The 27,772-nt window shown below is 44.3% G+C and overlaps 1 protein-coding gene across 8 annotated transcripts in view; it reads right to left on the bottom strand.

Moving 5' to 3' along the window:
• Window positions 1–27,772, bottom strand: part of SIPA1L2 (signal induced proliferation associated 1 like 2) — a 220,988-nt gene that overhangs the window by 56,721 nt on the left and 136,495 nt on the right. For all 8 annotated transcript variants that reach the window (XM_057531393.1, XM_057531387.1, XM_057531388.1 and 5 more), the window contains 4 exons: window positions 21,130–21,304; window positions 16,673–16,776; window positions 8,051–8,208; window positions 1,774–2,350 (listed from right to left, as the gene is read on the bottom strand). In XM_057531393.1, coding sequence (XP_057387376.1) covers window positions 1,774–2,350; window positions 8,051–8,208; window positions 16,673–16,776; window positions 21,130–21,304 — 1,014 coding nt within the window. The remainder of the gene's footprint in view (window positions 1–1,773; window positions 2,351–8,050; window positions 8,209–16,672; window positions 16,777–21,129; window positions 21,305–27,772) is intronic.

A 27,772-nucleotide genomic window follows, 5' to 3' on the forward strand; every position in this document is an offset into this window, starting at 1 on the left:
AAAATAGAAATGCAGGCCCTTTAGTCAAAAATTATTGAGAATTTCAAGATGGCAACAGGAGAGCATTCAACCAAGCCTGGGCTCTTCTGAGAGTAGACCGGCCCTACCTGTCTCTTTAGGCGGGAGCTCTTATTCCCCACCTGTGTCTTTACCTGCATAACAGACACCTTTGATTTCACTTCCCACTACTAGAAAATGCAGCGTCCACCACCTGCCCAGTAGCACTCCTTCCCCGTCTCTCCACTACGACAGCTTCATCCTCTTCCTTTCCATTTCTGTTGCTCCTGCCCTGCACCAGCCTTTTGTTCTAACCCCCCAACAGTCTTTGGGTTGGTTTGTTTCCACCATCTCCTGTTACAAGTCATCTGAGACACAGAATATACTTCCTCAAATATATTCCAGATATCAGGCACCTTAGTCACATTGGCAATATAGTCATTTTTTCTAGGAAAATGGTAGAATGGGGTCCACAGAACAGTGAATGTGTCAGAACCTACGGGATGTGCATTTTGGTGGTTGGTGAAGGGGGTGTGTTTATGTTGTATTTTCCGGAGCACAGATTATGATGACTCAGTAGGTCTCCTAAAAAGAAGTATTTGCAGTGTTACTAAAAGCACAATGTGTCCTGAGACTCACAGGATAACTCAATTCTCCAGATACGAAAACTTATCACACACTTAATCATCCCTGAATCACGTCTCAGCTTGCGCACATACGCCCTCAATGCTGTTGAACACACTGAGGTCCTTTCCCGTAAAGAGCGTCTGCAAATAATGACGTTATTTCTCCAAGGCCAGCAGACACTGACATGATTGCATTGTCTCATCTACGTGGTCTGGAATAATAAAAGGTTTATATTTGGTGGAAGGAAAGGGGGCAGGAAATGGGTATAATTTCTCTTTTCCTCATGATCCATATTTGACTAAATCTTCTCTAATTAATGAAATATACATCTCCTTGGGGGGAAGATTTACACATGAAAAATTCTTTTGTCAAAGCACATTTTGTTCTTATATTTCATTTATTCTTAAAATTCTATTGTATATACTCAAACTAAAATCTGTATCTTCCTTTGTTAAAATACGAAGTAGAAATACAACTGTTAAATACCACGGACATCATGGTTTTGTACTGAAAATGACAATCTTTTTTATGACTTTTTTCTTTAAGTCTTTCTAACTTAATGGGTAACTCTATAAAACCTCTGTAAGAAACTGGCTGCAAGATTAATAACGTATTTAATCTGGCAGACTAAACAAAAATACCTGTTGTATAAATATGCAGAGGTGAAGCGGCAAAGAGGGCTTACTCTGACCATCAATATGGTCAACGGTGATTCTGTGCCTATTAATTTCCCCCGGGAAGGTACTGTCGTGCCAGTCTCTACAAACAGACATAATATCTAGTAAATTCCTGTCCTTCCTTGAAACACTATGAAAATATATCCCGATGTTCCCTTTGGAAAGTTGGCTTCACTTTTCCTTTCCAGTCAATCTGTAACGGGTGTTTCGCCACCATTCATGGCTTCAGCAACAGCTCAAAAGGACACAGCATTTAAAATCAAACTCTATAACACAACGTTGTTAATCAACTATACTCCAATATAAAATACAGATTTAAAAATTAAAAAAAAATTAAATCAAACTCTACCCCTAAGAAATAGTAATTCACTCCCTAGGTGATGTAACTGGGGTCGAAGTTCCACAGCAGAAGCTACTATGAATCTGGGATTGCAGACCTAAGGGTGGTGGATAAACAGAAACCTGTACTTACCCCCAATCGCTGGACAATTTCCCTGACGTCTTCGGCACAGTTGTCCCCCGAGGACAGAAGGATGCATTCTCCTCGTTCGTAAAACACTTTGATACTCATTAACCCAGATGTCCAGCCAATGACATCCCTGCAGGAACAGTTAAAGACCACGTTCTTGGAATCCTTCTCGATCAGCATGATGAACTCGTTGGAAATCCCAAGGAGACAGTCAATGTCCGAGGACTGGCCGAAGTCCCGCACCACAACGTGCCACGTGATCGCTCCGACGCTGAAGAGGTGGGCGTCCTTCCTGGGCTTTACTTTCTCCTTCTTCTTGGCACCCAGGGTAATGAAGCTGAACTTCGCGGAGGTATCCACGGTGGCGGTCGTGACGAAGTTCTCCGCCAGGTCCTTCAAGTACTCCTGCCTCGTCCGAGTGGCCATCGCTCGAAACTTCTCTGATTTGTGGGCTGCGTTTTCCGCATTGATTACTTTCGCTAAAAGGAAGTCCCGGAACACCGCTGACTTTGGGAAAGTTACGGCTTTGGGAATTGGTGGACCGAACGGTGGCACATCTTTGGATCTAGAAACTCCAACACTGAGGGAGGAAAAGGAGAAACAAGATGAACTGTGGGGCCGTAATAGTTAGCTTCAGAAAGGTGACATACGCCCACACTTTCGACTGAAGCCAGCTACTTCGTAGACTCTTGTTATGCTCATTTCTGGGTATCACGTTTTTCTTTGTTTTTAGCAAAACTTTTCAAACTTAGCAGTTGAGGGGGTGTTAATGGGCTGAGCAGTGTCCCTCCAAAATTTGTATGCTGAAGTCCAAAACCCCAGTAACTGGGAACGTGGCTGTGTTTGGAGATCGGGTCTTTAAAGAGATGATTAAGTCAAAATGAGGCCATTAGGGTGGGCCTTAATCCAGTCTAACAGGTGTCCTTATAGAAGGAAACGTGGACACACAGGAAGATACCAGGGATGCACACACACACACAGAGGAGAGACCATGTTGAGGACACAGCAGGAAGATGACCATCTGTAGGCCAAGGAGAGAGGCCTCAGGAAAAACCAAACCTGCCAACTCCTTGATCTTGGACTTCCAGCCTCCGGAACTGTGAGAAATAAATGTCTGTTGTTTAAACTACCAGGTCTGTGGTCCTCGTCACGGCTGTGCGAGCTGACTAAGGTAGGGATGACGGGTCAGTAGCCAGCTTGGTGCTCTGTAACTCTGTGGCCGGTCACCACTGAGAGACAGTGACACTTTTCAACAGCAGTGAGGTTAGCCCAGCTGGCTATTTGCGATCTCACTGCTATTGGACACAATGATTATGCTTACAGGGCCCAAAGTTTTGAATGTCACTTTTTTTAAGGAAATGCTCACTTGATCACATTTTGAAAGTCTAAATGAAGATTTTATAGGAGCAAAGTTTTAAGAGATTCCAGGGACTGAAAAGATCAAATGTATAGTGATGGCAATAACCATCTTAATACGGCAAAACCAATAATGCTCCCCTGTATCAGACAGAAACTTTCGTTGTCTCAAATCCTTTTTGAAGCAAGAGTGAATTAATGAATGAGCAAATGAAGGACTGGAGTGAGTGAATGAATGAACCCCACAGCACTCCCCATTTACTGAGCAGCTACTGCAGGCCAAGAATGGGAACCAACCCCACATCTGCCCAGGCTGGTATTTTCTGTGTTGGGATAAACAAAGGAAGCAATCTATGTTTCATCTTCTTCGTGGTAGAAAATCCTGAAAGCGGTGATTAAGGAATGAAAGCATTAGGTGTGAATTCCTTTTCTGGAATGTGGCTGGTTAGACTCCAAATAGATCACGGTCCCCAGGGCTCTCTTCCCTTTGCTGTAACCTGCACACCCTTCAGCAGCGTTCATCATTTCCGGGGAAAGAGCTATAGGATGGAAGGGGGTCTGGGCGGGGTCTCAGCTGGCGTGAAAGGGGAGGACCGCTTCCCTTTGGGACAGAAGACCAAACTCACGCACATGCATGGTAGTAAAGGCGCTGAACCAGAGAGTGAGGTGGGGGGACTTGACTCATGTCCTCAAGGAAGGTCCTAGAAACATCATGGAGGTTCAAATGGCTGAGGGGCTGACACCATATACGACCCATCTTCCCCTCACTACCATCCTTAGGAAGAACTTTCTAGACTGAGTAGGAATTAACTTGTCCTCGGGTGTTATTTCATAGAGAGCTGTCCCAAAGCTGCATGTCTGGCCTGTGGGTAGTGTAGCCACACCTGCTGCTTCCCCACCAGAACGATCAACCAGCTCAAGCGGCCTCTCAGTGCACTGGACCCTGCCCTCCCGACACTGGCCATCATCAACTCACGTGATCACCTCTCCTAAACGTGGTTTTCTCTTCCGGTGATGAGCACAGATTCCTGGAAGTATTTTTACCCATGGAACGCTGAGGAGGTCAAATCCCGTTTAACATCTTACAGGATTACTTTTTGCACTTAGCTCTGTGGCTCTCAAGCTACTCTCTGACTACAGCTTGGACGCCCTTAAGCCAAAGCATCAGGGCGACCTTTTTATATCTAAATGTGTTCCAAGACGGCTCTCACTGTGGAGCTCCAGAGTGGGCAGAGAGAGACATCTGTTAACAGGGCGATTCTTCTCGTCCCAAATTATTAACCCAAATGTCTAACTGGACACCTCCACTACAGTGTATGGTACAGTGCGGCTCGATAAACCACTATCCTATGCATCTCAGATCAAAGCTGTACCAAAAAAAGGAGCAGAATTCAGGCACAGTGGTTACTATGGTTACTATTACTACTATTACTAGTCCAGGAAAACCATGATAGTCTGAGGATGGGGATCAATTAGAAACCCCTGGTCACAAAAGCTTATATAATCCGTAATTCTTTCAAGCAGAGTTAAGAAGGAATAATTCCCAGTGGGTGGAAACAACAGTATGTTTTACAATTTCTTATTTTACCCAGATAACTTGATAGCATTTACGGATGATTTAGACATAAGACCCCTCCACTGAGGGAAACAGTACAAAGATGAGCCTTCCTTCATGTGCCAGTTAAAGGGTTTTAGGAAAGCAACGTGGGGTACAGCAGATTCCAGGATCTGGTGTTCTTCCTAGGAGTCCAGCTCCACCACTTTCGGAGGGACTCTGGGTTCCTTAATCCCTCAGCGCCTCGTCTGTAAAATGGGGGTTAAAACAGTACCATCCTCAAAAGCACACCATGAGGATTAAACAAAATAATGCCTGCTAAGCTATTATTAACCCGACTGTTACCATCACTATTATTGCCACAAAGAATTATCGTTTTCATCATCGATTTAACACTATCATCTAATTTTTGTAAGAAGGGGCTACACAGTAAGTTTTCTAAAATGGAAGTCATCGTTTTGTATAGATATTACTTCCCTTGTAATTGACAGTTAGCTACTAAGCCTACAGACAGCAAGAAGTTTACCCATTCAGCTATTAAAGGATGCATTTTGCAAAGAGTTTATCTTGGAAAGCACACAAACACGTAAATCCCTCAGAGTTAGCTCTGCAACGGCTACAACCATTGAAATGAAAGAATCTCGTATAAGGAGACAGGCCATCAGTTAAGTTTGCTTTTTAATAATTTTAGACTAAAATGACATAACATGGAGCTTTGCGGATGTTGCCCCATTATTTCTTTCTAGGTTCAAGTGGCCCTAGCATCACCGAGAGAGAGCCCTGCTGTATCCAGCGGGCACGCCTCAGACTTCTCTGGAAGGTGGGAACCTGCTCTTTCACACTCTGGACGCGTGCCCTAGATAGCAGCACGCTTTTATCAGAGGAGGGCATCTCGCCCCAGCAGTCTGTCTGGACCGCGCCTCTGAGCTACGTGGTACTTGCAGATCATGATCCGCCAGAACTCACTGCCACTCAGCACCTGTGCAAAGCTCATGGGATGTGACCGATGCACAGGGGTCACAGGGGCGTGTGCGACCCACCCAGGCTTCTATAAAACGCACCCGTGATTAAGACGGAGCAACCTAGAAAACAGCAGACCTGGACTATATTTTATCAGTTCCTTGGAAATTATTTTAATGAATTTATTCTGTGACTGGTATGTTTTGAGGAAATCATAGGAAACAGACCTATGAGGTGTTTCTGGAAAACCTGGGCACTGTAACCTTATTCCCTGTGACAGAGTAAACACATCTTCATAAAAATGTCATGGAATTGATTTGACTAGTTTTCCAGAAGATTACGATCGATTCTTTGAAGGACACTCATGAGGTGATAAGTGTGATCATTATGAATGTTTATGAGGCACTCCCAAAACCTAGAGGCACTCCACTGCTTTACATTTGAATCTCATTAGGAAATGATAATTTAGTGATAGCAACGTGGTATCTTAAAAGGCAATGACCCCATCTTTGAACCGTTTGTACAAGCTGGTTTCTACCACAGAAAACATAATGCAAGCCACTTTGTTGATAGGTGAGATCTATATCAAAAGCATCCCTCCCCGGTAATTTAATTAAACACAGAAAACCCAAAAGAAATAAAAATAAAAAAGGTATTACTTATCCTTAAGCTCTTTTGTGCTAATCAACCACCTCGTGATAGAAGCATAAACTAAAGATAGAAAGGAATTAAAAATACTTGATTTGACCTAAGAATAGCAGCCTGTAAAATAACACCAAATACGATAAAGCCCTAGGCTTACGTTCCCAATCCGTTAGGAAGGCTCATTTAAGATTACTCTTCATAATTACCATTCATCAGGGGAGATCCCAGAAGAAGAAGCCGACTGAGCACGTTGGCACCAACGTTACCGGTTTTAAGCGTATCGTTTATACAGACTAGATGTCCTTTTTTTTCCAAATATCACCTTTTTTTTTTTTAAAATAAAAAGTCGTTCTGAGCATTCAGGCCAGGGGTCTTGAACCTGAGGTGCATACAAGGGTCACCGTGGGGGGAAATCATGCAGATGGGGAGAGCATGGGGTAGGGGCTGCATGCTGGCGACACCAAGCACACAGGCCAGTCTCCTTGCCCCTAGGAGGGCGCGGCTGCAGTTCACAGGCCCCTCTGCCCCCTCACACGTGCCCAGGCCTGGGCCCCATCCAGGTCCGGGAGGCAGCTCAACTGGTAACCACTGCTTTAAGATGAGCGCCAGGAACTGTAACAGGTGTTTTGCATAATTCCTGTTATTCATTCCTCATAACTACATATTGAAGTTGGTACTATTATCCCCAGTTTTCAGAAAAGGAAATGAAGGCTCCAAAAAATAAGCTAACTCGTTACAAAGCGCCATGAGGGGGCAGGAGAGCGGGATTCTCACTCAGGTCAGACACCGGCTCTTTCACCGACACCCCACAGGGCAGGAGCCTTCGGTGACAGCTGTTTCCTAAGGAAGAGCACGGGTAGAGGAAGGGCAGGCCTCGTCAGTCTCGGGATTCCGAGGCACCTGGATGGCCTTCTGAAATCACCAAAGCGAGTGTCAAACCCCTATCTCGACACACCACCACACCACCGTGTGCGTGTTTCCAAGCTCTTAGACGGGAAGAAACATTTTACCACCAGAATGCATTTCTTTCAGGGAAGCACTGAAATGGCCAGATCCTCCACCTCTGAGGCTGCTGTCAATCAAGCGACGGTCTGGCAGGAACTGGAGGAAGTCTTTAACATTGAGGAAAGGTGAAACCTAGAACTGCGAACCGCTAGGAATTTCACTGTTTCAAAATGGGAAGAAGGCAATTATTTCTTACAGAAAGTACCTGAGTATAAGACTTCTCTGGTGGCGCAGTGGATAAGAATCCGCCTGCCAATGCAGAGGACACGGGTTCGATCCCTGGTCCGGGAAGATCCCGCGTGCCGCGGAGCAATGAAGCCCGTGCGCCACAACTACTGAGCCTGCACTCTAGAGCCCGCGAGCCACAACTACTGAGCCCACGTGCCACAACTACTGAAGCCCACGCGCCTAGAGCCCGTGCTCCACAACAAGAGAAGCCACTGCAATGAGAAGCCCGTGCACCGCAACAAAGAGTAGCCCCTGCTCGCCACAACTAGAGAAAGCCCGCGCACAGCAACGAAGACCCAACGCAGCCAAAAATAAAATGAAAGAAAAGAAAAGAAAAGAAAGAAAAAGAAAGAAAGAAAGGAAGAAAGAAAGAAAGAAAGTGCCTGAGTGAAGACCGTGGGAAATATAATTAGAAAAAAAAAAGGATAATTATGGGCATAGAAACAATAATTGGAAAACTAACTGGAAGACATTTTGGGGAACGAGGTACTGTTGGAACAACCCTGGGAGCACGAAACGCCAGGGACTCACCTGTAACACACATTTTCAGTGCATGGATTATGCACTTTGACTATGACGAAGACATGTTGAAAGTGGGACCGGATGCTTTTTGGAGTAAAAGGAAGTGCTCCGGGCTCTTGGAAGACAATGGTCACGATGTCATTTCCTATATGCCTTTTCCTCAGGAGCTGCAGTCAGGAAAGTGAACACACACACACACACAGAGTTACAGACACGGTTTTCTGTAAAAACAAGATACGTAAACGTATACAGTTCACTCAGCATTCAATTTCAAGGAGTTTTTTAGAAAAGCAGAGTCATCCTTTGGAAGCTAGGGCTCCTTGACATGGCTGCGTCCAAAGACCTATGGAGAGAAGAGCCTCAATATTTAAGTTCATCTTTTGCTTTGAAATGCAACTGGTGTTCTCTCTCCTTTTCATCTTTATCATTTTTTGCCCTGAAATAATAGCACATTAGAGCTAAAATCGCTTTAAGGAATCTTGTAGATTAAGCTCTTCGACTTAAAAGGAAGAGACGGCAGAGCGTCCAAGGCAAGGTACAGTGGCTGAAAGTCCTGCACTAGGGTGTCAGGGGCTTAAATGACACGTGCATTTCTGCAACAAAAATACAGAAGACTGCTATTTTGGCAGCTGATATATTCAAGCTAATTAACTGAAATCTAGCCTTTTCAATGTACTTCGGGAACACAGAATTCCACCAGATTAACAGCTGGAGAACCCAATAAATTACAAATGCATCAGGACAGAATGAACCCCAGGGCAGTAACACCTGAACCCCTTTACTTGCGATGTTCCTTCTGCCAAGAATGCCCCCTTCACCCCAAGTCTGTCCTAGACCACTCAGGTCTCTGCTGAGCTACCAGCACACTGGAAAGAATGTCCTTGGAGGGACTGCACAGGCCCTGCACACATACCGCAGGCCCATGGTGATCACATTAGTTGTCGTGTCCTATTCTAAGTCTTGGTTTACTTCTCCTGCATCAGGTCATAATCATCAGGAAGGCACGAGATGTATCTCGTTGACTTTTGGTTTCCCAGTTTCTAATGGCCTGCCCAGGACACAGCAGACACCCACACACACACTGGCGAAGTGAATAAACAAACGGTACAAATACACAATCACAGCCACGTAACACTGCGCAATAAAATTGTGACCCACTCTGAATACACACCAACAAATCCGTACACTCCGTAAGCTTATGCACCTAAAGCCATGAGGATCTGTGCTCACAGAGTCTGCGGTCCTCAGTTTTCATAGAGACAGTAATCCTTACATGAGTGGTGATGTCACTGCAGGAACGGGGTAATCTTAGGTAGTAAATCTCTCTTTACGAGCAGTAACAGAGGCAACAAGCTTGCGCTTAAATTTATTTGGCACTTACAGAACATACTTCACTGTAAAGAGCGTTAATTTCAACTTTTAAAACCTTTTAAACCCAGATACAAAAAGGATTTCATTGTCAGACCCCTGACTTGTGATTTAGCATGATAAAAGGCCTGGAAAAGTGGGAACGCAATGTCCATTCTTCCAGAGTTCCCTACTATGGGCCAGTTCAATCGCTGATTCATATGCTGGAAAACTCCTATTTAAATCCCGATGGTTAAAGTTATAAACACACAAAAATCGTTTTACTGCCTGAGTGAAGTTTTGAAAGCTATATTAATGTCCATTAATGAGCCAGCTGTCGTTTTAAAAATGTTTGCTAGATATTTAAGTAAAAGGTGACATTTTAAGATGCACGTAAAAAAATCAGTAGCCAACTAGTCATATATTCACTGTGTTACTATTTACCCATCCTATAGTGGACACAGATGTTAATCACAATAAACATTTCATGAAAAGAAAAGAAAAGAAAACAAGGCAAGGACACGAATCTAAAACAAGCATCACGGGACTTCCCCGGTGGTCCAGTGGTTACGACTCCGTGCTTCCACTGCAAGGGGCGGGGGTTTGATCCCTGGTCGGGGAACTAAGATCCTGCAAGCCGCACAGCGCGGCCAAAAAAATAAATTAAAAAATACAACAAGCATCATGACAAGCTGAAAACTGTACGAGGCTAAGATATATTCTTCCCTCGTTTCTGCAATAACTGAAATACATGATTCACATGTACTGTAACAGGACAACAAAATTCAGGAACAAATGAAAAATTAAAAGAAAAACTGCAATACCTAACAATGTGTTCAATGTATTTGCTGAGCACGAACACAATGGCTTACACTGTACTTGAAACGCGGGAATTCTCCATCTCCTTGAAACACGGGAATTCTCAGACTGATGAGAAAACGGAGCTTGCAGTGGCCAAGGCCACGTATGGAATCCCGGGCCCCTCCTTCCCCAGTGACTAGGGTATCCGCTGTCCGCCCTCCTGGTTAACCTCATAGGGCAGGCCAGCCTCACTAGTCAGTGAAACGTGGACAGCTATTCCTACCCATTTCTCTTGCTCCTGAAGGAAGACCATGGGTCCAGTTCTACACTTCACCACGGGAATATCAAAAGCGCAAGTTAAAGGAAACTTTAAGGCTAGTGACCTTGAGGACGTGCCAACCCGCCTTTGCCCCTTTCTAAGCATGTTCTTTTGCTTTGAAAAATGGGCTAGAAATAGTTTTAAAATTCTAGTTCATTTAACCACGGTCACAAAATGCACTTTGTGGAAAAAGTGCAGGGGAGGGCGGGGAACAAGGAGATTCATTAAGAAGAGGAAAATAAAACCTCAAGCTCTCTGTAGAGAATAAACGAAGAAAAATGAACACCTGGCCCACCAATAGGATATCTGAATCTTTTTAGAGACTAAAGAAATACAGCATCTGGCAGGTTCACGGATACATTATTCATTGTCAGACATTCAATAACCTAAGTAATGCTTGGGCTTCTTTATATAAAGGTTAGGGTTCTCTTCGGCAGTTAGTTATGTCTTGTTCTAACTCGTCAATGAAATTCTGTAGAAGTCGACTCCGGAAATGGAAGGGGAAAGGGCATGGCAGCCCATAAACCAGGGCGGCTCAGCAAGACAGCAAGGTAAGTTCCTGGTCACCAAGACGCCGCCGGTGCTATTTCGGGGATTAAGGAACGACGTCTCCTAAGCCTTTCTAGACACGAGAATCTCCTAACACTTCTTCAGTGCCAAGAGGGCCAACTCAGGAGTCTTCAACCGCGAGAGTGAGTTAATAAATATTGTATTAGATTTACATAGTCAATTCTGCTAAATTCCCAACACTTGACTCAAGCTGTGAGCCAGGAATAAGCTCTTGGTATGACAAGGAAAGTGAAAATGTGATTCTTCGCCCAATTCCCTGACAAAAAGCATACACATGCTACAGAAATAGCAACCTGTGGGTTTATCTTCAATTCCTTAAACACACTTCAGGGTTTCACAGGTCCAGTTTTAACTTGGTGCAAGAACCGAAAGCAAGTGAAAACAACCGACCTCCAGGCAGCTGCATATGCATCGAAAATGGCATCAAGTTGAACTTGGTTACATCTACCAGCCTCTAGGCAAATAGGTTCATTTGTTAAATTCTTTTTTAAAAAAACCTGGGAAGGTTTAAAAAAGCATGTTGCACCTAATTCTGCAGGAGAGGGGGAAAGAGGCTGCACCGTAAGAAGATGTGATGTGTCTGGGATGTGGTTCAGAAGACGTCTCTCAGGGTCAGTGATGAGAAAGCTTAATTTGAAACTGGAGAAGGTGGATCTCCAGAGAGAGGTTCTTGTCTTAAGAAGCAAACATGTGAAAATGAGCATGATTTCGAAGAGAAAACTGCATCGTTTAACGATTGCAAGTTCTGAAATTCAAAGAGATGAGTTCAGAAGTGAGGAAAACAATTAAATGTATCCCGTTTTGAAAAAAATCATCATAAATTCTGGATCTCAGTTCTTGGGGTATCGTCTGAAAGTCCCAGCGGTAGGAGCAGGGCTGACAAAGACTAGTCTGTCCCGATCCTTCCCGCAGCCTGACCCCGTCACCCCCCTCCCCTTCTGGACAGCCGCCCTCTGTCCCTGCAACACGCCCACCTGTCTCTGCAGCAGGCACCTTGCGTCTGCCAACCCTTGCTTAGAAAGTGTCTCTCCTTTACACGGAGCGCTGGCTTCTCCTCCTTCAGGGACCATCCTAATTTTGCACGCTTGCACACAGAACATACACAAACACACGTGCCTGCACACGACACAGCCCCCTCATATTCTCTGTACTCAAAAGAGCATGTACCGGTGGTCAGAATTTTGCTCTCATTTTTAAGAGACATCTATAAAGTTTCCTGTATAAAGACACAGAAAAAGTGAACGTAGAATAGTAGTCTGACTAACCAGAAAGAGGGGGAAACCTACACACATTACCACATAAATACAAAAGATCTTGCCTCCTTTGCTTCCACAAAAAAGTGACCGCTAATTAACCACTCTGATCTCAGATCAGCAAGAAAAGGTCAAATTTAATCACCGTTTCAAGGATGCATTGCTGATTTACCATTCTATATAACCAATATAAAAATATTATATAAAATATTTTACCAGTGGCAAGAGTAAATGCACAAAGCAGCTAAGCAAGACAATATTCTGGAAATGGAGAAACAGAAATAAACCAAGAATGCGGATTTTTAATGATTTAAGAACAAAGTGAAGATAAGAAAGGATTATGACGATACAAATATTTCTCTTCTGAAACTGGGCAATACCAGCCCCTTTTCAAAGCAATAATTCTTATTATCTGGTATAAGTATACATTCTTCTTTCTGGCCTGGGACTAAAGCTAATCATGAAAAGCTGAATACGCCTTTTATGCTTCCAAAATATTCCAGATTACTATTTATAGGTGAACCCAAGAGCAGTCAGGACCTGGCTGTAGAGCACTTAATGAGGTAGATTCCTCCAATATTTAAATGGTTCCTCAGCTGTACCAATTAGGGACTTACAGAAGTATGTACACAAACCCTTTACGGCAGGGGCTGACCATCTGTCTAAATTATACGGAGAAGGGGTTCCAGCCTAGCCTAACAAGTTCTGTCCCTATTTCCTCTGTAGATGTCAAGCCCAAACCCTAGGCTAAGACCAGGATTCTTCAGATGGAATCTCAGAAACCCAGGGGTTTTGTCTTTTTCCTTAGGGACCTCCATGGAGCTTGGAAACCCCTTCCAAGCAGGGCAGTTCTAACATTACACATGCATTCACAAAAAAAAAAAAAGTTTACTGTGTGCCAGGAACCATGCTACCTTCATCTGTTTATATACTTAGTTTGTCTCTGCCAAAGTGAAGTCTGAAGCTAATTTGTGGGGTTCTTTCCACTGATAACATCCCATGATGGCTTAACTACAATCTGTCTATAGGACAAGCAGGAGGGAAGCACCCAGGGGAGACAGCCCTGGGAGAAGTGGATTGACTGCCAAGCAGACCCAGAGAAAAATGTGGGGGATTTGACTGAAGAGGGAAAACACTCCAAGAACGGGCTTCCTTATCTGCCTAGGTTTTCTTTGTGAGAGTCCAGACATTCCAAAGATTGAACTCTCTTGCAACTGTCATGAACACTCTAAAGACTTCTAATACATCTTGGAATCAGCTTTCAGCTTGATTTATTATAAGAACAAACACAAGAAATTGTATCTGAGGTGGATGCGTCTGGAACAGTGAAATAGTCACAAATACCACGGGGCTAATGAGGCCAAAGTCAGAGGCGCATTTCACGTACAGACCAGTTAACTTTGCTAAGTTCTGTGGCCTCAAACTGCAGTCATGAACCCGGATGGTCACTTCAGACGCTTATGCCCTTGGTATTACCATAATCTGTGGGCATGGGTGGGGTGGGTGAGAGAGATGGCAAAGTAGCACAACCCACAACAAATTTGGAAAGTCCGTGTTCCAAGACTGCACAGTGCCATCACTGATCTATGACCAGAATATTCTGATCATGATTAGCAAAGTATTAAATGTCAAAGTAAAAATGATTTTCTGAAATTACTGATAAATTAGTCCCTTCCTTTCTTAACTATTCAGACCTTAGCTTTTCATGATAGATCTTTAGGACTGGGAACAGGAAGATAAAATGCAAATTAAGTCATCTAAAATACTTGTCCTCTACATCTCATAAGTTATAAATTATAATAACACCAAAAACTTACTGAGCACACTCTGTGCCAGGCACTACTTTGAGTGCTTTATACATATTAACTCACCTAATTCTAACTACCATCTAAGAAAGGTTCATTCATTCATTCATTCAACAAATGTTAACTGACTGCTCTCCACATTCTGGGCAGTGGTTCTGTGTGCATACAACACTCAGTGAAGAAAGAGGTAAAAGTCTCTACCTTCAGCGGTAAAGGAAAATAAAGCATAGACAATTGTGCCCAAGGTCACAAAGCTAAGTAGCTGGGATTCATATCCAGGAACTGTGGTTCTAGAATTCTTGCTCTTAAGAACTACATTTTTCTGCTGAAGCTTTTTTCCAACCTAGAAGGAGGAAGTCTCAAAGAAAGCCCTAGAATCACGGAATTCTAACACTAAGAGGGAGATGTTATGCATCATCTCGTCCAAATACGCTCAGGTGTGCCACACCTCCCCACTTCCAAACCCTTGGAAGGTATCTCAAAAATACAGCATTCTTCCTGCCTGAGCCTCGGTGTAGAATTCTTCCTTCTCAGTACAGGGCTCCAAGCACCCACTGTTGGCCACCTAGACCACATCCTCATGATATAATTACCAAATTTCTTGAGAGACTAAGAATCTTTTCCAAGGCCACAAGGCAAATGACTGACTACAATAAGTTCAGAATACAAGTCCAATGACTCTTATCCCCCATCCTACACTCATCCCTTTTATATTGTGATTACTCGCCTACAGCCTACGTTGAGTATATAGATTTCCCAATGAAACACATATAAGATCATATATGTTCTACATATAGTAAGAGCAATTAAAAAAGCAAAACAAGCAGTTTTCTACCTCTAATGCATCGGCATAACATTCAATGCCATGGATTCTCACTCAAGTTAAAAAAGAAAAACAAAAATGGAACCAACAAGTCTTTAGGCTACGGAGTTTGTAATAAACAATCTCAATGTACAGGGATTTCTTTTTTTTTTAATCTCCCGTTTGGGAAGTTGAAAACACCCACGTACCTCACTCCCCACCCTCATCCTTCCATCCATGTTTTTGCATGTAGGACTTTTTGGGGAGAGTTTCAGTGAAAGAAACTCTGGTACAAAGAACTCATAAAACCACACTTTTAATTACTGTTCAATAAAAAGGGGACGGGGGAAGCCAGTTTTGAGTTCTGGTAACAGCAAAGTCAAGGGACTTCGAAATTCCAGAGGTTGCCCTCTGAGAAACAATGCAGTGGATTCGGTTTGGAGTCCAGTGACTCAGGTTAATTGGGGAGCTGGCAGGGCCTTGTGGTTTGAACGCTCCATGAGTGGGGTCCAAAGACACTGGTTCTATTTCCACTAACGTACTGACAGAGTCTCTGGGCCTGAGTCAGCCCTATGAGGTTTCTCAACAACAACTCACCCACAGTTTAATTACTGGATGATCGCAAAAGTATCTGCAGGACAACTGCATGGCCTAAAATTGAGCATCTTAATATTGAGTGAGTCTATATGGCATTATTCCAAATAAATGTTTGAAGAGCTAGAAATCCTTTAGTTTAAAACGTGTGTCAAATTCATACGTGTGATCTAGGGATTGTAACTCCATGTCATAAAAAACATGCAGACATGTGATCAAAAGACAGATCCTCTGAAGGTAATGGGCAGAACTCTGATTACTAGAAAACCCTGTAGAAAATACAGCAAGGACAAGGGATTGAGGTTAAGTATTAGGTAGAAAAAACCCATCTAGCAATTACCACGAGAAGAGGAATAAACAGAGGAGCTACAGCCCCAAATGTGACAAGCCGGGCTGGGGGTCAGGGGCCTCTTCTTCCTCCCGGCTGTGGGATCTAAGGTGGTTCTTCCCACCTGGGAACAGGGCAAGTGGACCTCGCTGGAAAAATGCACCCCTTGACTACCTTCATTGATTTCATGAGCATTCAGAAAAAAAGTAAAAAAGAAAGACAAAGTTCTCTGCAACAATTAAGTTTCATTCACGTGACAAATGCTTATCGAACAACTACTACGTGGTCCCTGGTGCTTCAATTTAGAGCAAAGGAGTGCGGTTACGCGACATTAGCAAAATTAAGTTTTCTAAGCATGGAAACAAACCTTGCTTTAACTCTGGATTCACCCCAAATGTAATCAAACCCCTATAATTAAAGAACGCCACGAGTGAGTTACAAGATTCTTTCTTACAATATTTTCTAGAAGTTATCTACCCACACGCAGAAACCGAAGCTCCGGTTACGTTAGTTGACTTCTTCCGTAATTAATACAGTTGACACTGCTTCCCATTAAGATTTTGCCTGGCAAGCAATCCAGGTGAGTGTGGAAGAGTTTCTAAGTTCTGTAAGAAAAGAGTGCAATAAAACTTGTGCCATAATAATCCCTTTAAAGCCCAAATACTCCCAGATGATAAAAGAGTCAAAGGCTATTAATGCCGTTCAAAGAAAAAAACCTACTGATTCTTTGCAAATTCGAAATACACTGATACCATCCAAGGGCCACCCTCGGAGGTGGCATCTGTTGCGAGGGGGGTGGGAGGAGGCCTTACCTGCTGCCTGTTGTTGGGCGTGTGTGGGAGCATGGTGCACACGTGGAACATGAGCTCGTAGTCTTTGTACGTTGTGTACAGGGAATGCGTTCCTGTAGAATCAGCTGAAAACAAAGATTAATCGCAAGAACAAGTGAGGCCGCTGCAGATTAGCAATTCAACACTTAGAAGGTCATTATTACGAAAGGCAATTCAACCGAAAAGAACAGACCTCCCAACTCTAAAGGACCAGTGTCTTGGGGGTGGCCCCGCTCTCTCACTAGGCCCTGTTTCTACCACTTTCCAGCCCACGCCTGCGGCCTGAGGTTTCTCCTCATCTGCTCTCACCCAGGCGCTTTCTACTGAACGCGTGGTTTCCCCTCTCTTTTCTTCTACACGCTTGCCTTCGCAGTGCTAACTTAGATGACCCACATGGGCGAGATGCCGCTGCCCCAAGAAGTACAGGTGAGCACGGGGGGAGGAGTTGTGGCCTGGCGTCGGTCTGGGTGCAATTATTAGACAGGGCTGAGCTAACCGGAAGTTATCCTTGCCCCATCGTGTGTGTGTGCGTGCGCGTGTATGTGCGTGTGTTTACAGTTAATTATCAGTTACTCTTGGGCACTTGACCCTCCAGAACCCAGAAAAATGAAACAGGATTGACTTCATATGGAAATGGGAACGAAAGATGTTAAGGATTTCTTCCCTGAATGATGGAAGTAATTTTCTTCTCTTTCTGACAGGCAATGTGATGATGCAGTCATATGATTAAGACCAGGAAGGATGAATGTGATCTCTTACTGCATATTATGCACTGATACATGCTAAAAAAACTATGACATCTGAATCCCTGTTAATCATACAGCTATTCATCTTTTGAAAAGCAGAATGATTCTGTGCAAATTTGAAACCCATCTGTATTATCAACAGATTACCTCACTGAGAGTTTCAGACACCCAAACCAACAGTGACTATAAAACGTTTAAGTAATAATTTTAGGACGGGGGTTTGAACCACTTTGCATATGGATAAAGACAAAAAGATAAATAGAAATTAAGATGTAAACAGAACTCAAGATTGCCCTTCTCAAGCCTTGATCTGTATACAGGTTTATCTTCTACCTTTTAAACAACAATAAAGAATACTGTTCAATATTATTGAAAACAAAGTTTATTCCGTTGTGTTTGTTGGGGAAACTCTAAGTAGTGATCTTGGGCTAACCTTATTTTAATCTGAAAATTAAAATTTTTACTTTAAAAACATTAAAACACTTAACCTTCACGGGCATTTATTGTTTTCTTTCTAAATCATGAAACATATTCTTATTTCCAACACTTACATCCAACTCAGAAATAGTCCTGAAAATCCTCTAGAGAAAAGTACTGCATACAGTTTTGTGCTGAAAGGTACTCATAGAAGGAAATTTCATGTGTAAGGTGAGTATGTAGAATGTTTATCTATGGATACTGATAAATCAACTTGCAGATGGTCAGAGAGGATATTCATCTAATAAGCTCTATATTATCCAGCCCCCATTTTCTCTTTTAACTAGTCATTAAATGCATATTTGTTATTTTTCTTAGGACTTCTTAGAGAGTAATCTTCCATTTCAACCGTCTTGTCTCAGGACCTTAAGGGTGAACGTGGCTTTGGAAGTGAGCAGGCCAGTCGCGAGGGAATGACAACTGTTCCTCCCACGAAGAAATAACACAGAAGGTCAGAGGATGGACTAACCCTGCAGGTTCAGTGACTCCCCTCACAACACTGTTACTATGATGCTTAAAATTCAGTAAGAGAAATGCCGACAGATATTTCACAGTCTGGTCAATGGGCTTCAGATTCAGGAAGTCATAATGAAAAAAGAAAAATGCAGTTTTAGGGGGAAGGGGGAGAAACACTCTCAAAAATGTGGTCATAATTCGTCTATCCCAAGTAGGACTAAAGGACGAATTTCTAAAATTAAGTATTCAATATTTTCAAAGTTTTTATTTTAAACATCAGAAGGGTAATGCAAAAGGTCAACTCAAGCTTGTTCAAGGGTTTGCTGCAAATATTTCTGTTCAAAAGGAGATACAGGGGGGCTTTCCTGGTGGCGCAGTGGTTAAGAATCCGCCTGCCAATGCAGGGGACACGGGTTCGAGCCCTGGTCCGAGAAGTTCCCACATGCCGTGGAGCAACTAAGCCCGTGCACCACAGCTACTGAGCCTGCACTCTAGAGCCCGTGAGCCGCAACTACTGAGCCCACGTGCCACAACTACGGAAGCCCACATGCCTAGAGTCTATGCTCCGCAACAAGAGAAGCCACTGCAGTGAGAAGCCTGTGCACCGCAACGAAGAGTAGCCTCCGCTCGCCACAACTAGAGAAAGCCCGCGTGCAGCAACGAAGAACCAATGCAGCCAAAAATAAATAAATAAATTTATTTTAAAAAAAAAGAGAGAGAGATACAGGGCCATCATGGCAGTCTCCGGTTTTATCATTCTCTGCACCCAACCAAAGAAAGGCTGGCCACGGCCTGGGGGTCTATACTGTACTGGTTAGCAGAGCACCTTAGCGGCTCACAGCGCCTCTGTTCCTACCCCATTTCATTCTGTACTTAAGAGAGGAACAACCCATTTTAAAGCTGGAAGGGACATCTCAGATACTCTAGCCCGAAACTCTGACTTTTCTTTGTGAAGAAAATGAGGCCCAGATTTGCCCAAGGTCCTGTGGGCAGGCAGAATGAAAACTGAAACACAACTCTCCTGTATTTAAGAAGGAAGATATTTTTTTTTGCCCACTGCACGAAAGACATACTTTTTATTTGACCACTCCATGAAACATAATGCTTAGAAACCTTCTCTCTAAAGGCATGCCATGATTTCTTTGCATCTCACAGAAGGTCTTGCTCATAAAAATAAAAGACTTGCTGATTATTAGAATCAACACATCAAAATCTTGTTCCGATGTTATCATTTCCTTGCACTAAAGTACTCAGCGCTACCTCTGTAATGTATTAAAGACATCTCTTAGGTCATCAAAACTCAAAGCTGATGTCAATTCTATACATAGGAAAATATCTGCATTACCTCTGTTGTAGTTTTATAGAAAGTACAGCTCAGAAGCTCTTAAAATGCTTCCCCAATCCACCCCACAGCAGAGGGACGGCAGGCATGCATAGCAATGAGTCCAGGTTGGCAGTGGTTCTCCTGGAAGGACGTCCCTAAGGGTGGCACGCCAGCACCTCTAGCGGGTATGTGGCGGTCTGTGGGTAAGGGGAGTTTGCACAGGAAACAGAGGAGAAAATCAGAAAAGGTCTCACTGATCCTTCTTAAAAGATGTGGATATTTGCAATGGCTGTCGCAAATTATTTTCTAACCTTAACATTTCTGCGGCATGAGCAATACACATTCAGCCAAATAGTCAAACTCCAACCTTGGCGTGTGTGGAGGACACACAGGGCCCGCATGTGAGCCAACACCGTGTCCAGGTCTTGCGATCTATCCTCTAAGGGTAACTTTCAAACGCAGATCAAAACCCCAGAACTGATGACAGGCCATGCGCACTAAGAGGGGCACCGTTGGCGATCTAGGCAAGTATCTCTGATGGTCCCAAGGTGAGCGGGCCAGGGGGCCGCAGGGGCTCAGGTGGCCTCCATGCCAACCCTGGCTCGGCCACACGCTGACCCTCCCCCAGGGAAAAGTTCCCACCGGCCCCTCCTCTAGGGCTGGATGCCCTCCCAGGTGCTCCAAGTTCAGAATCTATCTGCTCTTCCTTCATTAAAAGAGCAAGCGATTAATCGCTTGACAATAAGCAAAATTTCCCCAGATACACAAAATTACTCTGCCTGGTATTTTTAGGTGTGCTGAGAGCAACTAAATAACAACACAAATACGAAGGTGAAATGCGTAGAGTTTATGAGGACCATAAGGAACACGACTGCCTACATGAAGAGACAAGACAAATGCACACATCCTAGGAGGGCACCCACAGGTGTCCCGCTCGAGGGGACCTGACTAAGGTTCTTGGGAAGCAGGATGCGTCAGGTGTTTCATCACTGCTTCAGCTCCCCAGGTAACGTCGTGAAAACGGAAACGAGCAAGATAAGGCCGTGAGCATGGCCTGAGTGGACGTGGGGATGTTTAGACTTTCAGAAATGAATGCGGGGCTCATCTTTGCTGCAGTGGAAAAGGGTGTAACAGACAGGTGAGGTGAAAAGAAAGAAGAACATATTAAAAGATTATGCACCAAACACCGGCGAATCTCTGCTCCTGTTACATAGGAACAAGAATTGACCCTTTGAGCTTATGTGAGACGCAGAGCTCTTGAGAAATGCGCTCCCTCTGCACATCTGAGGAAATCTCAACTCCATCCCAAATAAGCCTGCTCGGCCGCTGCAGGGGGTCAAGAAGGGGAGGGCTCGGGATCGCTAGCTTAGATGTCTGCAGCGTGCCTACCTTTGGAGAATTAAATCTGTGCACACACAAGCAAGTCTGAAGCTTACTTTTATTGTCCAGCTGAGCCCGGTATTTACTAAATCCTTTCAGCCGCACCCTCTGGCCCAGCAGATCGAGGAATTCTTCAAAAGCTGGTCCGGCCGTCTCGTTGTTGTACATTTCCTCCTCGGTGCTCTGACCGGCTCTGCAATACAGGATCCCGATCTTGTGCTGAAAGCTCAGCTGAAATGGGGCAGAAAGGGAATTACTCGGCAAAAAGTATCAGACAAGGACACCTGAAACTAACCAACATTGTAAATCAACTATATTCCAATATAAAATAAAAATCAAATTAAAAAGTAAAATGAAAACAGAAAGTATCAAACGAGCTAACTTCCAGTAAAACTAAGATGATAGGAGCTGAGAATTCTGTTCTCAGGAAAGCTTGTCAGGACAATTCTCATAAGCTACGAAGCAAAAGAATAAGCAGCTGTCATTGTACACAATACTCCAAATACATAACAAACCCAGAAACCCGAAAATAACAGCTGGAGAAACGTCAGACACCCTAAGAAATATAATGAATGGCCTTGCCCATGTGGGAGCTGCCAGGTTTCCAAAATGGAGAGCCAGGTTCAAGCATTTATTTAAAAATACAACTGTGGAAATATTTAATCTTATACCCTCTATATAGTCATGAGCATTATCTTCCAAGTTAGAAAGAAAAAATGGCTGCACACTTTAAAAAGTTTTCCCTCTCTGGTTCCTAATGCTTTTTTGTTGTCGTTGTTTGAACACTCATGGAAATATGAAAGACTGTAATTAAAAAAAAACAAATCAAATTCAGGTCTGGTAAGGAAATTGTGATATATGTATAGTGATAGAATAATGTTTTGTTTCCATAAAAGTAACTCTGACTGAACAATTACCGTCATTTCTACATTTTTGAATGTCTTGAAAATATCTGCTAAATATACAACAGGCCATAAAGAATTTTAGTAGCAATTGAAGATTTCCTGCTGTAGCTGTATCTCCATGTCCATCCCGTATCATGCTGGAAGCTACCACACTGCTTTCTCCCAAGGCCGGGGAGAAACTGGATCCACCTTTACAGCTTTCTTGTTTTCCCTAAAGAGGAACTCCTTGTCACTCAGGCAATCAGGGCACTTCATCTTACTAGCCGCAATCTGAGCCTCCAAAGGCTGATGGATTATCAGCCCTCTCTGATTCCCTCAAGGCATCCATCCGTAACACTGTTCACTTCTATTATCAAGCTGTAAAACAGAGCCTTTCATCAAAACTCAGGGCTGACTAGATCAGTAAAATAAGGTAAAATGGTACTCATTTCCCTTGAGTGGCAAAGTGATTACAGCCATCTCATCCGGGTGACCTATGACAATGTACAATCCAAGAAAGGTAGGGATCTGCCTGCTTGGGGCATCTCAGCAGAGATGCTAGGGGAAGCTCAGAGCTGGGTGGGCGGCCGACCACCAGTACATTCTACACACGCTCCACCTTCTGGGTGCTACGCGGGAGGGGAGGAACCAGACGAGACATCAGTCACCTGTTCGTAATCGGACCGGATAAGCTACCTACAGGATGGCTCCCATGGTGAGGGGTTTTTGGGGGGGGGGCGGGTGGAGAGCGCACAGGTCCCAATCACACAGTGAAGACAAGGATCCAGGCCCGGAATGTGGGGCTATGAGATGCTGGGCGTAAGCTATTAGTGTTATGAGTTGTGTTGTACTAGTCCTTTAGCAGCGTCAAGGCAGAAAAAACATTTCTGTTTGTCCAGGGATTGAGGAATAAATGTGTCTGATCAACTCAACTATCCAAATAAATGAGACACCACATTTACTGCAAACAGACCATCATCCTCCCAAAAAAAAAAAAAAAAAAGTATAATACAAATGTCTCATATTATTTCACTAATTATTTCAGAACACTAATTGTTCTGAGTGACCCAGAAGACACTCCAGGATCTTAAAGTACTTTAGGCAACACCTGGGATTGGCAATTGTCACCACAGATGTGGATGACCTTGGTGACTGTCAGAACTGGATAAATCCTCTAACGGGACCTCTACGAGACTGCTGTACCTCCTCGACACCGTGATGGTGTGACCTCCCTTCTCCCCAGTTGTCCGGCCCTGGCCTCATGGAGAGTCCCCCAGAGATCCTGTGGAGAGATTAGCAGGTACAGGTACCCAGGACCCCAGGGCCCCCCGCCCACACATCCTCCGCACCCAGCAGGGGCGGCCGTACCACCACCCGCATCCCGGGGCTGCCGCCCTGTCTGTCCCCCTGCCTGCCGCTCCCCTAGAGCCCTGCCACCTCTTCTGGTGCCACCTCTCCTGATGCCACCTCACGCCACGCCCCTGCCACACCTGCGGCTTGTCCCAGGCAGCCCCGCCAACCCCAGCAGGAAACCCCTCCTCTGCCTCTTTGTGCAGCAGGCCCGGAGCAAAGCTGTCTGGGGCCCCGGGGTTGGGACCGGGGCGGCCCCATGAGGGTGAAGCAGAGCCCCCCCTGGACCAGCGCAGTTTCTCTCTGATTCCTCTTGCGGACTCGATGCTCCCTGTGGACTCAGGCACAGGCCAAATACCTGGAGAACTGAACCCCCCGGAGCTTCCTTGCTGAGCGCGGTGCTGTCCACTCACACCCGTCTCCTTCCAGCCATCGCACAGACCAGCCTGTGTCTACACCCCAACCGGGAACAGGACTTGCTTTATACCCAAGCAGCCCTGGGCCCACGGGAACCGGGGGATGAGGCTAAATTAGACTTCAAAGCCCCCAGGTGTCTGGCCCCAGCTCCTGGAGCTCTGCTCCAGTGACTGAGAATAAACCACTGCGGCCTGTGTTTACTACAAGGCCTGTGATTCCACTAAAACAGTAAGAGCATGAGACACGGTGTGAAGGAATAGACCTCTCTCACTCGAATCTCCTATAAACCTCATGAAATCAATGGAAATGCAACACCAAGGCTGACCCCCTGCTGCCCGTGGGTCATCAGAAAGCCGGCACGCCTCTTCAGCCCGATCGCGGTACCAAGGGGAGGGTGGACCCCGGGTCCCCATGAACGAAAACCCCCAATTCTCTCGGAACAAGGCTTTGTTTCTAAGCCCTCTACACCTCAGGCTGAGCCTAACCACGCCCCCGTCCCACTGACCTTCCTTTAACTGTTCTGATGCAAATCACAGCCAGTCCCGCTGTCCCGGGGTGAATGAGGCTGGCACCTGGGCGTCACCACGGTCAACAACGAACAACACCCACTTGTCAAAACTCTAGACTGCTCCCGTGCCCAGAGCTAGACACACAGACCCTGCACGGACAGGCAGACGATCCCTTGCCTCCTGGGACTGGATGAAAGATGAGTGCTCTGTCCCAAGGCCAGAAGCCCCGTCACTATTGACAAGAAAATTTAAATTTAAAGGAAGGTGACAAAAAACAGAGCCTCGGAATGGCCTTGAAAATAAATTCAAGGGTGCAGGAAAGCCCTTCCACCGCATCCTCCCAACTCAACCACCTGTTCTAAGCGTGTAGTCTCATGTATTTAGACCCGCTTGACTTCGTGTCAAGTAAACCCGGTATGTGAGTGAATATATATCTGGGTGAGGAGACAAGAGCAGAAGGGGTAATTGGCTTGTGAACAAATTAATCCAAAGATGCTCTAATATTCTAAGTCAGTGAGCTGTCATAATTTACCTGAATTAATTTTTTAAGAATAGTCAACCTAGGGGGTAAAGATAAATTAGGAGTTTGGGATTAACAGATACACACTACTATATATATAAAATAAACACAGGGAACTATATTCAATATACTGTAATGACCTATAATGGAAAAGAATCTGAAAAGGAATACATATATATGTATAACTGAATCACTTTACTGTACACCTGAAACTGACGCATTGTAGATCAACTACACTTCAATTAAAAAAAAAAAGTCAACCTATATAATCTTAGGAATTCACCTGTTATACAAACTAGGGTAGTCTTTTTAAAAAGGAAAAATGGAATCTTAGAGGTTGGGAGGTGAATTTATGTAGATAAAGTAGCAAAACTTTCAAAGTCCTGATTGATAATTACTTCCCTTATGATTCTCCATGGCATGGAGTCTTCCTGCTCAAAACATCTTACCAAATGTAAAGAACGGAATGAATGACCTGATACCCACTATATCTCCCATTGATACAACATGTCTTGCGCAGAGCAGATAAACACAGTGACTGTCAAACCAGGAATGGATTCCAAACTCCAAGAAAGCAGAAAACGACAATATGTCCTTTAAAGTATTTTTTCAAGATTAAAACCCCTGAAGACCAGTAACATAAAACTGGCCCATCCCCTCCTTGGGCAGATTTTCTATCAGGAAAGTAGATAAAGACAGCACTACCCGGAAGAGACTCAAAACACCCCAACAGTTTAGGGCAACTTTTAAGGATCCTTTAGAAACCAGGATGTTAGAAAAGCTGTCTAATATCTTTCAGAGATGAGCATAAATAGTAGCTCTTGCTGACGTAATATGGAAATTAGATACCAGTAAGAGTTGTGGGACGTTAAAATGTCGTATTGTACACCATTATGAAAGTATACCAGAGTCAAATAAATATAATCTCGAAAGAAAAAAACACATGAATACAGCTAGAGCTCTAAAATGCACTGATGTGCTTAAAAGAAGCACCCAGTTCTCAAAATTAATTCATCAGATTGTAAATAGGTGTTCATTCAAAGTACCTGAAGGCCTAGTTTAAGAAAAATTCCCTGGCAGAGTCATTTTTATAACCTTCAATGCTTCCCACCAGCGTAGCTCCTGGACCTATTCTGCCGGACAGACATCCCAAGAAGTGCCTGCTTCATTCTGTGAGGAGACAGTCACCTGTGGCTGTTGTAACGTCTCTCAGGGCTTGGGCGTCAGGATCCAGGCTGGGGAACACGGGGCCACCTGTGGACTCCTCCACAGCAGCCTGAGGGACCAAGCACCTCATCCGCAGGCACCTGCTACCCAGCAGGTAAGGGACATGTAATCAAGGGAGAAGCAACACACACCAGAAACATAAAGGGATGAAGACCACGGGGATCGGCACAGCTCTTCCAGACTCTTCCATGACACGGAAGTGAATGTGTAACGGAGCAGGACCCTATGGGGCCTTCCCAGGATAGACCCCTTCCCCATATCCTCTGCTGTAGCTCCTCTCTGAAGTACCTAGATAATAGACCAGATAATAGTATCTGACGCCTATTTCCTGAGTTGTTTTTCAGATGCTAAAAACCACCCCCAAATGGAAGAAATCACTTGATGATCATGAGTACGTAGCCTCCAGACCTTCTGGTGCCTAAGGACTGACCACCACCAGCCAATCAGAGAACTGTGCACAAGCTGATCACAGACCCTGGGGTTCCCCTCCCTCACCTGGCCTTTAAAATTGCTCTGCTGATCAAAACTACAATGAAGTATCACTTCACACCGGTCAGAATGGCCATCATCAAAAAACCTACAAACAATAAATGCTGGAGAGGGTGTGGAGAAAAGGGAACCCTCCTGCACTGTTGGTGGGAATGTAAATTGATACAGCCACTACGGAGAACAGTATGGAGGTTCCTTAAAAAACTAAAATAGAACTACCATACGACCCAGCAATCCCACTACTGGGCATATACCCTGAGAAAACTATAATTCAAAAAGAGACATGTACCACAATGTTCATTGCAGCACTATGTACAATAGCCAGGTCATGGAAGCAACCTAAGTGTCCATCGACAGATGAATGGATAAAGAAAATGTGGCACATATATACAAGGAATATTACTCAGCCATAAAGAGAAATGAAATTGAGTTATTTGTAGTGAGGTGGATGGACCTAGAGTCTTTCATACAGAGTGAAGTCAGTCAGAAAGAGAAAAACAAACATTGTATGCTAACACATATATATGGAATCTAGAAAAAAAATGGTTCTGAAGAACCTAGGGGCAGGACAGGAATAAAGACGCAGATGTAGAGAATGGACTTGAGGACACGGCGAGGGGGAAGGGTAAGCTGGGACTAAGTGAGAGAGTGGCATGGACTTACATTTACTACCAAATGTAAAATAGATAGCTAGTGGGAAGCAGCCGCATAACACAGGGAGATCAGCTCAGTGCTTTGCGACCACCTAGATGGGTGGGATAGGGAGGGTGGGAGGGAGACACAAGAGGGAGGGGATATGGGGATATATGTATACGTATAGCTGATTCACTTTGTTATACAGCAGAAACTAACATACCATTGTAAAGCAATTATACTCCAATAAAGATGTTAAAAAAGAAAAAAAAAATGCTCTGCTGAAACCCTTCGGGGAGTTTGGGGTTTTTGAGCACAAGCCACCCATTCTCCCTGTACTGGTGATTTTACAATAAACGCTGCACTTTCCTTCACCCAAACCCGGTGTCAGGAGATCGACTTTACTGCGCCTACGTGCAGGTGAGTGGACCCAGGTTCGGTTCGGTGACAAATGCTGTCCTTCCCACCAAGCCCTCCTGAACTCTGAGTCCCTGGACCAGCAGCGACACACCCCCTCTGTCCCTCCATGACAACAGGATTTCCTCAACTGCCTCATGACCATTCTAAAAGCACTTTACCAGTGATGACCATGATGAACTCTTCTGTGGGATTTTAGAAGTCAATTGCTCAGGGTTCAAGTTTTGGTTTGGTTTGGTTTAGTTGTTGTCTT

Source organism: Balaenoptera acutorostrata, chromosome 16 (genome assembly GCF_949987535.1).
Source record: "Balaenoptera acutorostrata chromosome 16, mBalAcu1.1, whole genome shotgun sequence".
Classification (NCBI taxonomy): domain Eukaryota; kingdom Metazoa; phylum Chordata; class Mammalia; order Artiodactyla; family Balaenopteridae; genus Balaenoptera; species Balaenoptera acutorostrata.